The 13301-nt window shown below is 36.2% G+C and overlaps 1 protein-coding gene across 1 annotated transcript in view; it reads right to left on the bottom strand.

Annotated features, from left to right (window-relative positions):
* PAXBP1 (PAX3 and PAX7 binding protein 1) overlaps positions 1-13301 on the bottom strand; it is a 35367-nt gene that overhangs the window by 7522 nt on the left and 14544 nt on the right. The window contains exons 8-13 of the mRNA XM_060770411.2: positions 7113-7236; positions 5711-5810; positions 4783-4898; positions 3206-3405; positions 2228-2372; positions 1994-2115 (exon numbers count right to left, since the gene is read on the bottom strand). Of these exons, the coding sequence (XP_060626394.2) occupies positions 1994-2115; positions 2228-2372; positions 3206-3405; positions 4783-4898; positions 5711-5810; positions 7113-7236 (807 nt within the window). The remainder of the gene's footprint in view (positions 1-1993; positions 2116-2227; positions 2373-3205; positions 3406-4782; positions 4899-5710; positions 5811-7112; positions 7237-13301) is intronic.

Below are 13301 nucleotides of genomic sequence, written 5' to 3' on the forward strand. Positions count from 1 at the left end.
ATGGCCATCTGTCAGGGGTGTTTTGAATGCAATATTCCTGCTTCTTGGCAGGGGGTTGGACTGGATGGCCCATGAGGTCTCTTCCAACTCTTTGATTCTATGATTCTATGAAATAGGCTGTGGGTCTGGGGTGGTAGGTTTTATTTGTCGTGTCAGAACAACCAGTCAAATTATATTACATTTTTAACAGAACAAAGCAAACAAGCAGATTACAAAATTTGTGAGTATGAGAGTTGATTAAATGTCCTTTGACCAGTATCTGGCCACTTGGAGTGCCTCTGGTGTTGCTGCAAGAAGGTCCTCCCTTGTGCATGTGGCAGGGCTCAGGGTGCATTGCAGCAGGTGGTCAGTGGTTTGCTCCTCTCCACACTCGCACGTCGAGGATTCCACTTTGTAGCCCCATTTCTGAAGGTTGGCTCTGCATCTCGTGGTGCCAGAGCGCAGTCTGTTCAATGCCTTCCAGGTCGCCCAGTCCTCTGTGTGCCCAGGGGGGAGTCTCTCATTGGGTATCAGCCATTGGTTGAGGTTCTGGGTTTGGGCCTGCCACTTTTGGACTCTCGCTTGCTGAGGTGTTCCAGTGAGTGTCTCTGTAGATCTTAGAAAACTATTTCTAGGGTGGTAGGTAAATGGCTCAGTATGGCAGTAGCTCCACTTTTGATACTGCATTGAACAGCTAATCATCAAATCAAATTACTTCTAAACCAAGAGGACAGCAAGAGTGGCTGCTTTCCTCATGTCTGACTTTCTCTATACTCCCCTTTACTGTTCTTTTTCAGGCAAAGAAGGGTTAATGGTGTTCTCTTAGAAGCCATGGGACATATAATTATGCTGGTGTGATTCACCAGCCCTGTTTTAACATTGTTTTAAAGCATGTATTTCAAAAGTAGAGACAGACCCCTGGCTACTTGGGTTTTCCTCCTCTTTTTTGATAATTCGCAGGAATAGAAACATGGCCCACACAACTTAAACAATGATAAAATATTGTACTCAGCATTTCATTCAAATTAAATAAAAACTTAAAATTCACTCCATGTTCCTTTAAAACAGTTTAACTGCAGCTAGATTACATTTCTCTTTTTGAAATTGTCATAAAAACCACGTTAGAAACTAAAGCAATATATGATTTTAAAAGACTAAATAAAGGCACTTTTCCATCATAGTGGCCTGGGGTCTCATACAAGACAGAGGCAGATACAGTTTGGGATGCTTTCTAACTTCATTTTTTTTGTCTTTGCTCCCAGTAGGCTCATAGTCACTGTGGAATGTCCTTATTTTTTTTATCTAGATACACTTCTTACATAACATCCGAAAGCAAACTGTAGATACTGTGACCTCAACTGTTTCCTCGTCTTGCATGTTATTTTACCATTTCTGCCTGATTAAAAAAAACTACTGTCATGTACTTTGCACCTTTTGGTTGACCTAATATAAAGTATCACAATTTTGTTTTTGTTTATTTTTTCCCTTTAAGTAAGTCTCCTTTCTTCTCCCACCCCCAGCTTATCCATCATGGGAATTACTGGAAACAGAATCAAGAGAGGTCCTGGAATATAGCCTCCGGCTAGCCTTACTTCATGGAATGCAGGAAGTATGGAAGGTTATACTGGAGAGGCAATCAACAGGACCGGAAAAGGGGTAGTATTAAAGGACAAAGAGGAAGGCTTGCATGGTTTGAATTCTGCTGACAGGCTGGAAGTTTTCCATCCCTGCATTAAAAATCCACAGTCCCATCTGATATTGAAATATCTACCCCCAACTGCATCTACTCACAAGTGCTACAGCACTTTCTCTCAGTGAAATTGTATGCAATTACTTGTAAAAAAGCACTTTAAACTAACCCTGAAAATGCAAGGCTAGCCCTTATACCAATAAAGTTTTACTGTTCTTATTTGTACTTCACCACATTAGGAACAATCCATGAAGAATACAGATAAATGCTGCAAGTAACAACCAGAAATTACAACCCTATCAATAAAATTAAGCACATGTTTACCTGTGTGTTTTTGTTTTCTGCATGCACCACAGAAGGATAGCCATTAACTAGTTTCTGGGTAATTGCTACCATCCTTGATGTCTGTGTTGTAGAGAAAGGGTCCCATACATTTTCTGCAAGGACTACCAAAAAACAGATTATTGTAATACGAAAGTTAGATACCAAAACCTAAGTACTGTTAAAAATAATTTTTAAAAATCTTTAATTTTTAATACTGCATTTTTATAAATGTACCTGTTAATTTAGGTAGGAGAACCCTTTCCACAATAGTTGGTAATAATGAAACATCAGCATCATCTTTGTCTTGATCATTTTCTTCACATCCATAAAATAGCAAGGATTCAAACCACAACATACTCTCAAAATCTTGGCACTTGTCCTTTTAAAAGAAATGCAAGAATCAACTGGATGTCTAAAGCAAAGGAACAATGATGCAAGAACCCCTCCTAGTTCAAATGTTTAGGCTCTGTGCTCATCAGAACATTTTTGCAAAGCTAACACTGCATTTTGTGAATGCATGGAAATCATATTGCTTTATTCTATTATCTACTTGCAAAAAGCCACTTTGTTGGAAAGACACCACTCTGTTCTCTAAGCCAGATGTGGAAACTATATCTAACAGGTTGAGAACCACAGAGGTAGATCATTTCAGCTAGATGTTATTGAACTGCACTGTTTTTCTTCATCATTGGCTATGCTTGCAAGCAATGCTGGCAATTGGTTGAATAACATCCAGAGGGTTAGACAAATATCACCCAAATTAGCCTCTCAGCAGACCAGGCATGGCTTTGGAACTGATCTTCCTTTCCCTTCCTCTAAGTCAGTGGTTCTCATCCTGTAGGTCCCCAGGTGTTTTGGCCTACAACTCCCAGAAATTCCAGCCAGTTTTACCAGCTGTTAGGATTTCTGGGAGTTGAAGTCTAAAACATCTGGGGATCCATAGGTAGAGAACCACTGCTTGAAGTAGACCAAATAAACAGCTGGCTCAGGCATATCATTTAGACATTTCCCACCAATTAATACATTATATTTATGCTATGATGCTTAGATTGAAAAATAATGGATTAAAATTGCAAATTTCAATGTAGAGTTTAAATGAGGCATCTAATCAATTAATTCAAGGTCATTTCACAGGGTTATACCATTATTCTTTAATCATTTTGCTTTGTTAAGTAAACTGAACATACTGAACATATTAGCAAACATTCTCACCTCCAAAGGATTCCAGGTAAGTAACTGAAGCCTTATTAAAGGATTTAACAGCTTGGGTAAACAAAGGCCTATGTATGCATCCTTGTAAGTAGATAAATACTTAGAACGCCAGGCTTCAAACTGTGACTTAATGCAGTCAATAGAGGAAAAGTTTTCTAATACATCTTCAAAAACTTTGCTGGACTCCTTCAAAATACGATCTAGTAAAAAAAGGGTTTCATTATCATAAACAGCTTAAAGTCATCTTCCTGTTCTTTTTTTGTACAGGATTTAACTGTACAATGTAGTTTAATAAACAAATTATCTATTTATTGCATTTATATCCTGTCTTTCTCTCAAAGTGAGATCCAATAAGTGAACTGTAAAGAAGACATTAACATCCAAACAAATTTCTCCTTCAAAGTAAATATTGATTTAAGAAAAAATATATACCCTAATTACTGGACTATTCCCCAAAGGAATATCAAATAGGAACATCAACTCTCCCCAAAGGAATATCAAATAGGAACATCAACTCTCCTTGCTACTTAGCCAATAGTCACTAAAAGGTTTTGCTGCAGTGTTCCAGTTAGAGAATGTCCATTCTTTAAAAACCAAATGGGCACAATGTTGATGTTATTCTGGTGCAAAGACAAATGTACATTTTTAATTAAATGTAAGTTTTTCTTTGCACCAGAATAACATCAATGTTGTTGCCACTTTGGTTTTTATTTTATTTTATTCCATCCAAAATTCCAAACATTCAGGGCTTTAAATGGTGAGGAACTATGCTTTTAGACAATCTTGTTTTTAACATTGAATTAATACAGAATTAGTCTGTTGAAGGGGTTTCCAAACTTTTCAGTCTCAGAGCCCTTTTTGAAGCAAAAGTTTCTTGTGGAGCCCCAAAAAATGCTTAGTGTTTAGTTCTATGTTCTATGGGGCATATTACATATGCTATGTATATGGAAATATATATCTTATTATTTGTATATCCCGGGAGCAGGAAGAGGAGGAAAGAAGAGGAGGGTAGAAGCAGCATGGAAGCTCAAAATCACTCGTGGAGCCCCAAACACTTAATGAAGAACGCATTGGGAACCCCATGTCCGTTGGATGTATTTTTCCTGTGTAAAATAGATCTAACTGTGTGAATTTGATTTTATTGTACTCTATCTTGAGACCCCATATATAGGGTAAGATATACGTTTTTTAACAAATGTAAATCAATACATCTGGCATGCACTGCTGCCGAGGGAGGATTTGTGACATTGATAACTCTCTGCTGGACGAGAACATCGAGAGAACATACACAATGAGATGTCTTAGAGATGGGAAACAAATTTAAACGTAAAATTCATTGACGTTTCATATACACCTTATTCACAGGGCCTGAGGGGAATTTTATACAACATTTTTAATTATTTTGTGCATGAAACCTAGTTGTATACATTGAACCATCAGAAGCGAAGAAAACACTATCTCAGCCATTTACGTGGACAATTCCAGATTTTGGAATATTTCCAAATTTCAGAAAAGGGATGGCCAACCTGTACTTTAAAAATTATAGTAATTTCTAATATTAAGATGAATAATCCAACCTCGTTCCATATTAAAATTTGTAGTATCTGTTGAGGTTTCTTCATCATCACTAGAAAGGCCTTCAAGATGATCAGCCATCTTCCCAGATTGCTCCCTAGCAAGTCTACGACGAGCTCTGTTGAAAAAAACATAACATTGTGGGTGCTCTATTAAGCCACTGACTGTTCATATGCAATACTCAAAGACACATGTGTAAACCACAAGGCCCACAGGTCAAATCTGGCCCACCATGTTATTTTAGCTAAAAATATATATTTCATATTGGGAAGTGGGAATTGGTGATCCATGAACCAATGTAGCTACACAAGCCAGACTGTCAGTACCTGGCAGATTTTCACAAAAGGAAAACAACAAACCAACAAAGGGCACAAATATGGCAAAAGTCACTGCTGTCTCTGGTACCCACCCTGTCCACTTTTCGTAAAGACCTAAAGATGTGGATGTTCCACTGTGCTTTCAATTAAACAGTTTCCCAGATAATGTTTGCCCCCCCCCCCCAAGCTATAACCCAAGATCTAGCCCTTGCACTTTACCACTGTTCCCTACCCTACAGACATAGTGTTCTATTTCATATTGTCCTTCTACTCCTAATTCGCCATCTGGCTCTTGCACTTTATTCATCAGCCCTGTCCTTGCAACTGATTTGCACCAGTCCGCCCGCACTCAGTTATTGTTTATGATGTCAAGCTATTGGTTGTTTGTTCGATGGTTGTTTTATATTGTTTTATGATGTTGTTTTATGAATTTTACTGTGTTATATTTTAAACTATGTTTGTTCGGGCTTGTCCCCATGTAAGCCACCCCGGGTTCCTTGGGGGAGATGGTGGCGGGATATAAAAATAAAGTTGTTGTTGTTATTGTTATTATTATTCTGCACAAGATAATTTGAAATGCACTTATATAGAAAAAGGTTCAAAAATGTTTTACCTTCTGGCTTCCCTTTCTGCAGTCCTTCTTTTTACATGTTCTTGGTACAGTGTTCTGTCTCGTCCAAAAGAATCAAGATTTGGTGCCATCAATGCTTTACCTATAAGTGTACAAATACTGAAATTAGGATGTCTTTCCTGCTAAAAGAAACATAACTGTAAGTGTGACTGTATGCATATGTGAGTATATGTGTTAGAGCAAGTCTCAATAGATCTGTAATCCTCACCCTCCTTCCCACAGATAAAAACCAATGGCAGTTCATCTATCTTCTAAAAATATTTTCAATTTGGTGGGGAAAAATGCAGTACCCTCATTACCATGTGCAAAGTAAATTTTGAAAAAGACAAAGCCACCATCATAACATCATTCTCACCTTTTCTGAAAATAGAAAATACTTAGAATATATTTATATTACAAAACTTGTATTAGAAAAAACAGTGTTCAACATTTATAAAAAGAGAGAAAGAATAATAGGCTTTTAGCACATCTAAAACAGGTCATATGTCTCATCCTGGTGAGTCATACTGACAAACAACAGATTAACAGATTTTCAAGTCATGTTATTAGTATTGAAATAGGCTACCTGATAGCAAATGGTTGTCATATAATATATATTTAAAAATAAGGGGGAGGGGGAATCTGAAGCTGGGAACACTGAAGAGGAGGGGGCTGCTGGATGACCATAGTTTACCAGGCTGGGGCCCAAGAGTGCCAACTAATTGAAGCCACCATATCTTGTTTGATTTTAGAAACTAAGCAAGATTGGGCCTGATTAAAGCTGAATGAGGAATTAGTTATGTCAATGACAGAATTCAGCCTGAAATCCAGACGAACCTCTGCAATCAGATTTGACAATAGTAGGCAATATGGGCCACAGGTCTGAATCGGCATAAGGCTGCTTCCTAAGCTCCTACAAATGCACGGTATTTGACAGGAAATGTTATAACTGCTTTCAATGTATAGTTTGCATAATTTATTTTTTCTTGGTGAAGAATTATTTGTTTTATTCGGATCTAATATTCAAAATAGTAAAGACATGGTAAAGAGTAACAAACTAATGTTTGCTCCTAAAAAAACAGAAAACAGCATTATTGGGAGAGGGGAGATTACTGTCAGAACAGTCTACATACTTTTCAGGGTTTCGGGTTTACAGAACATTCTGTAAAACACTTTTGGTGATGAACTAAAAGATTGCATATAATCACAATAAAAACTGCTTTGTAAAAAGAAATAAAAGCAATACGGCACTGCTTTCCATTACCACGGGACAGAGAATAGGAAAGGCACCTTACATTTTTTTCTACCAGTTAAACCAGACACATTGTGTAGCTTTAAAATTTAAAAGTACAGTAAGTAAACAAGGTTGTTTAATGAATAATAAAAACCTTCAAGATGGACTGACTTGAATGGCTTGAAAACTCCGAAGATTCATCTTTAATATCATCTTGTCGTCTTTGGACAAGGCGGGAGGCTCGCTGTTTGTACAGCTGGTGCATTGAAGATTCGAGTTCGTTTATCAGGAGCACCTGTAAAAATACAATACTCCGTAATAAAAAAATCTTCATGTGCTCAATTGGCTGGGATGCCACACTATTCCAAAGTGTACAGCTGCATTTTCAGCTGCGACACTTTCTTTTACTGTTATTTTCAATTATGCATTATTTTGCTCAAGAAAAATGTATAGAAAAGCATGACAGGTTATTTGGCTGAAAGCAAAAGGACAGGCCTGTAAAGAAGTCCAGAAAAGTAAGTACATTATAAGAACATTATGTCTTTAAATTATTTGCTCCTATGTTTCACTTGGACTAAACTGAAAGGGGGGATGGGGAATGAACTCCTGCTCCAACCCAAAGCTTCCTAACTACTCCAAAGTCAAGTATGAAGGAAATTTTCAAAGGAAATTGAGGATTTAAAAATAAATATACCACTCATGGTAACAGTCATCATGTATTTGAGTAAAATCAAAATTGTGCAAATAGAGGTTGACTCAAATAAACCCTCCCCTGAAATTACCTATGTCCTCCAAATGCACACTCAGAAATAGGCTTAATAGGCTACAATGGGAGAAAGGAATTGGTCAAAACTGGGTGGAAGCACACGCAAAGTTTTTGATTCAGAAATTCCCATCTTGGCCTGCAACCTATAAAGCAAATTTCACATCATTCCCAATTTTTTGTGGAGGCTTTTTAGAAGGAATCAGGGAGAAAGGAAAGATTTGTTGTGCGAGTCTGTCGTCTACCCATATGTGTTGCTGTTCTGTACCTTAAGTCATTGCTAACTTATGGCAACCCTAAGGCAAATGCATCACATGATTTTCTTGGCAGAAATGAGTATAGAATGCCTTCCCATATAACACTGAATTTTATTCAATGACTGCTACTCTACTACTACTGGGGGAAATACTGACATCAGTGGAATACAATAAAAGTTCATTAATTGCAATTAATATTATTGAGGCAAAATTGCATTAAAATAAAATTTCCAATCATATGGAAAATCCAAAGTTGGGTTTTCTTTTGTTTTACTTTATCTGAGTGCAACATTTGTTTTAATGCAAGCACAACTGACTTTAATGAGCCCTATGATCAAGTAAAAGGGGATTCTGCCCATCAAGAACAATGCTAGGATGAGTGTAACTGAATATTGTTATCTTGGGGGAAAAGCACATTTGAAAATTGTTTGTTCTGATGACATTTAGAAGCAAGTATGCTTATCACTGCAGATAGATTTTATAATGTCCATAAAATTCTGCAATGCACTTAGAAGGGTTAACAACAAACTCTGGCTTTTGCCATCAATTCTGATGACAAGAATCCTGATTCAGAATCAATTCTGGAAAATTTTAAGATATTTCAAATGATGAGACATTGTGCTGTCTGCCTATTTCTCAATCACTTAAACATTTTAGGCCTGAAGTGATTCAACAAGTTTATTTATTTAAGAATTTACTATCCAGCTGATTTAAAAACTGCTAAAGCCCAACTGTTTGATATCTGACTCTCTCCACAATTCATTTTCCAATTCAAGTCCCAGCCAAGTAATTTAGAAATTATTTAAACTGCAATATTGGTACCTTAAAATGTTGTTCTTTATTATAGCAGAGACTTTCTAATGATTTCATAAACTTATTTTAATTAAATATGCAAAAGCCAGAAAAGTTTCCTTTTAACTGAAGTGGGGGAAAAAACCCAGAACATTTTAAGAGAAATGTTCCAATGAATTTTCATATAGCAAATTCAGATCATTATAATAAAATCAGCTTTATATATCATTTCTTTCCTTCTTTCAGAATTTTAGTAAAGGGTAATTCTTTTTTTAAAAAATCCTTGTGAATAATTTGAACCAAAAATCACTTGAAGAAACTATTTAACAGAAGAATGGTTAAAAGGCACGTACATTACCAAAAATAACCAAGGAATGGGCGTCCAGCATCAGTTTTGTTTTTGTTTTGTCTATAAGAAATTCTGCTCTGATGGATTCTGCTATCAGCCACTGGAATATGACCAGTCATATGAGGCTACTGAATAGCCAGAAGTATGACCACATATGCCTGCTTCAAACTTTCATATAATGCTTACTGCCTTATTCAAAAATTGAAACCTGAGAAAGAGTTTATTTTCTTTGCCAAGTATGCAATTTTAATTTGGTCAACAAAAAGGCTAAAATAAGGTAGCAACAAATGTAAGGGGACAGTCAAAGAAGGTAAATGGCATTGTATATTCTGCTACCATTTACCAAGTAAGAGCCCCCTAAGCACAAAAACGTTATCCAAACTTTGCCCCAAATTTTCCTCACAATTCAGGAAACACCACAGTACTGAAGCAAGATGAACAGAGTGATTCTTGCTGTAGTCATACTGCATTTCAATTTTCAAAGAAATAAGCAATGCAATTTCTTATTCTATTGCCCTCCTCTTCCACCAAAGCCAGTTTACCTATATTTATCTCCTATTTCATCTTCTATACTCTTCCTTGTTTGAAACATTCAAAGTTTTAGTCAGAGCAAAAATGTTATTCTTAAATTACAATCATATAAACAAAGCTCTTAAGTCATTCACCAACAGAAATCTAGATCTATATTGCCACAGAGAAGAAATCAGTAAACCCCTGATAAATAATTAAATTTACTTCACTTACACACAACCCTATTCACATTTACGAAAATGAAATTTACATCCTAATGAGCAGGATTAGGATTGTAAGATTAGTTCAAGTTGTTCATTCTATTATACAGCTGCATTTGAATATTATCTGTTTATTTCTAAAATTCTCCTCTTAAGTTTGGGGGCTAAAACGATAATAGCCATACATGTCATACAGGAAACTGAAGTAGAAAAGGGAAAGTCATACAAAATCAGAGACCACTATTCCTTGCAGCAGCATAACTCACTTCCATTGCCATGCAGAATCAAGCTATAGCACTGAATATTTGATATGTTATTATCTTTACACTGCCAGTGGTTATCAATCTATGGGTCCCCAGGTGGTTTGGCCTACAACTCTCAGAAATCCCAGCCAGTTTACCAGATGTTAGGATTTCTGGGAGTTGACGGTCAAACCATCTGTAGACCCATAGGTTGAGAACCACTGCTAGACAATGGCCTCCCAAGAATTTTACTTCATCTGATAACATTATTTGGCCCTTAATTTTTTCACTTAAATTCTAGTCTCTTGATATATTTCAGGTCTGTGAATTATGCATACATGGGAGTTTTATACTAATTTATAGATCTTCCTTTTTGTTGTAATTCATCTGATAATGGTTAAGGATTTAATGCTGCTTTAGAAATAGTATAAGAAATAGCAGACCAGATAAAATTATCAAATCATATTTTCTAAAATTTCCAGTTGTCAAATAATAGTGGGAAAATGTATGTGCCTTCAAGTTGGCTACCCATTTATGGAAATTTTCTTAGACAAAGAATACTTAGAGATGGTTTTGCCACTTCCTCCCTCTGAGATATAGGCTACAGTTGCTGGAAAGTATTGGTTACCTCCTATCCCTGATTAGCTTCCAAGAATTGCTGCTGAGTGTTAGCCATTATGAGTCCCTCCATGAGGGAGAGAGGATGGGATATAAAAAAAGTAAATAACAAAATCAGACAGGCTCTGGTGCTTTGGCATATTTAATTCTTTTTCACAATAGGAGAAGATAAATTTTAATTTGTGAGGTAACAAACTAAGACATCTTTTATTTTACAAGTGTGTGGAATAGAAAATGCAAAGCCAAAAAAATGTAATATACTGCTGTATCAAATCTAATGCTAGCAGAAATAGTACATTAGATTGCATTGTTCTACTAGCAGCTGCATATTTTGCTAGCAATAATACAAGAGCTACTGGGGCAATACCTAATGGAGAGCTGTGAAAATGCAATTGACTTTCACAAGCTGAAACACAATACTGAACTTGAACTCTGTGTAAATATGAAAAGAAAACATATGTTCACCAAATTGAGCCCCTTCCATGGGAGAAAAGCAGGAGAAAAGTAAATAGTAACAATAAAAGAGAATTTCTGCAAATAGCAGAAAGTTTTCATAATCAGAATATACTTTAGCATACAATAATTTATAACACGTATATATACAAATAGACCATTATGACCTGAAGCAACCACAACTCAGATTCATTTTCTAACCAAGGCATTATCTTCCTGTGTGGACATGGTCTTTCTTCCCCCTTTGCTCTTCTGGGATTTGAAAGAAGGAGAAAAGATGGTAATTCTCTCATTTCTTTTTCTCCTTCAGACAACAGTGCTATTTCCTACTATGTTCTAGAAAGTGGTGGACTCCTTCGATAGCAGGTCTCCAGTTGTGGGAGCTTTAGCCAGCACAGTCCAGAGTGGTGAATGCTGGGAGTTAAAAAAAATCTGGAGCACCACATGATTCCCACCTTTGCCATAGAGAATGCAAGAAAACTTCCACTACCCTGTTCCTCCAATAAGAACTCTTGCCGATTGATGTTTGTGAATAGAATTATCTGGATCTAATTTATGGCTTCCCTAAATTAGATCCAGATAAGTTTTCTTCTGATGCTCTTCCTTCACATTATTCTTCTGATGCTCTTCCTTCACGTTATTCTATTTCAAATGTCTGTGTGCCAAAGATTACTACTACTAACTCAAATATTCCTATTTATTTATATTATCCTAGAGCATTATATGCTATTCAGTAGGGCTGGGCGGTTTTGTTTCGTTAATTCGTAATTCGTTAATAATTCGTTAATTTTTTTAATTACAAAACGATAACAAACCATTCTGGAGCAATTTTTTTAAAAAACGATTTTTTAAATACGTTTTGTAAATGCTTCGTATTTCGTTATGTATTCGTTTCGTTATTGTTTTGAGGTCGTTTCATTATTATTTCCGCATGTCTGGGGCAAGTTTTATGGTTGTTTTTTGTTTAATTAGTGAAAAAAAATTATAATATCACACCAACAGTCAACAACAGAGGGAGAGGGAAGCTTCAGAAGTTTTTGGAGGTTTTTTAGCGTATTTCGCGGTCGCGTCCGCCATTAATGAATCGATTCGTTATTGTTTCGGAAATCGATTCGTTAATGTTTTGTAATTTTTTTCACATTTACGAAATTTCGTAAATATCGAACTTTTTAAAAGGAAAATTTTGTAATTATTTTAAATAATGAAATGCAAAAACCCCCAAAAAACGAATCGATTTTAGAAACAATTTTTTCTGTTGTTACCCAGGCCTACTATTCAGACTACAAGAGATCACATTCCTGCCCAGAAAGCTTACAATCTAACACAGACATTTTCAGCACAGGAAAGTTAAGAATTCTAATTCAGTTTTCTCTAAGGTTTTAAAGCTTTTCTCTAAATAATGGAAATAGCTTAAACATGCAAAAATGTTTACTGAGACATTTTTTTGCCGATTACACATGTACAGAACTGTAACATCAATTTAATAAAGCTTTGAATGTTTTCCTATACATCGATTGACACTAGCAAAATCATGTACATAATATAGGTTTATAGAAGATGGCCTCAAATCAGGCTACTGGAAATAGTGTACACTAAATCAACACCTCCTAACAAAACAGCATGTAGAATGTCCCTATGTTGTCACAATTTAGGCCTTACTGATCCAGTTGTAACTGCCCCTGACCTACTTTACTGAGCAACAGCCTCATGGAAGAGAGGTGGACTTGTTCTGTTGGTGACTGTAACACAGGCACATGACATTTCTACTACCCTTCACCAGCCAACAAAGCTGCAACATCCAGAAGCTGGACCCTTATTGCAGTCTTGCTGGCTGATGGAGGAGGCCAGAAACATCATCCATTTTCACCCTATCATCCCTAGAACAAACCCTTTTCTCTGTATAAAGATGATCTCTGATAAAATACATTTGGTGGGGATTAGAGATGCTACTTAGCTACTTAAATAGGGCAGTTACAAAATGATGTAGTTCCGGCAGTTTTTAGTGTCCATAATTCTCCTATGAAAACCTCCTTGATATCTCAATACTATATTACATAATAATTTTAATGCTCTAATTTAATCTAGTGAGAAACCAGTGCTGATTATTTATGATCACACTTGTATTGCTTCATTCATTCTCATATATAAAAAATCC

This window comes from Anolis sagrei, chromosome 3, assembly GCF_037176765.1.
Source record: "Anolis sagrei isolate rAnoSag1 chromosome 3, rAnoSag1.mat, whole genome shotgun sequence".
Taxonomy (NCBI): domain Eukaryota; kingdom Metazoa; phylum Chordata; class Lepidosauria; order Squamata; family Dactyloidae; genus Anolis; species Anolis sagrei.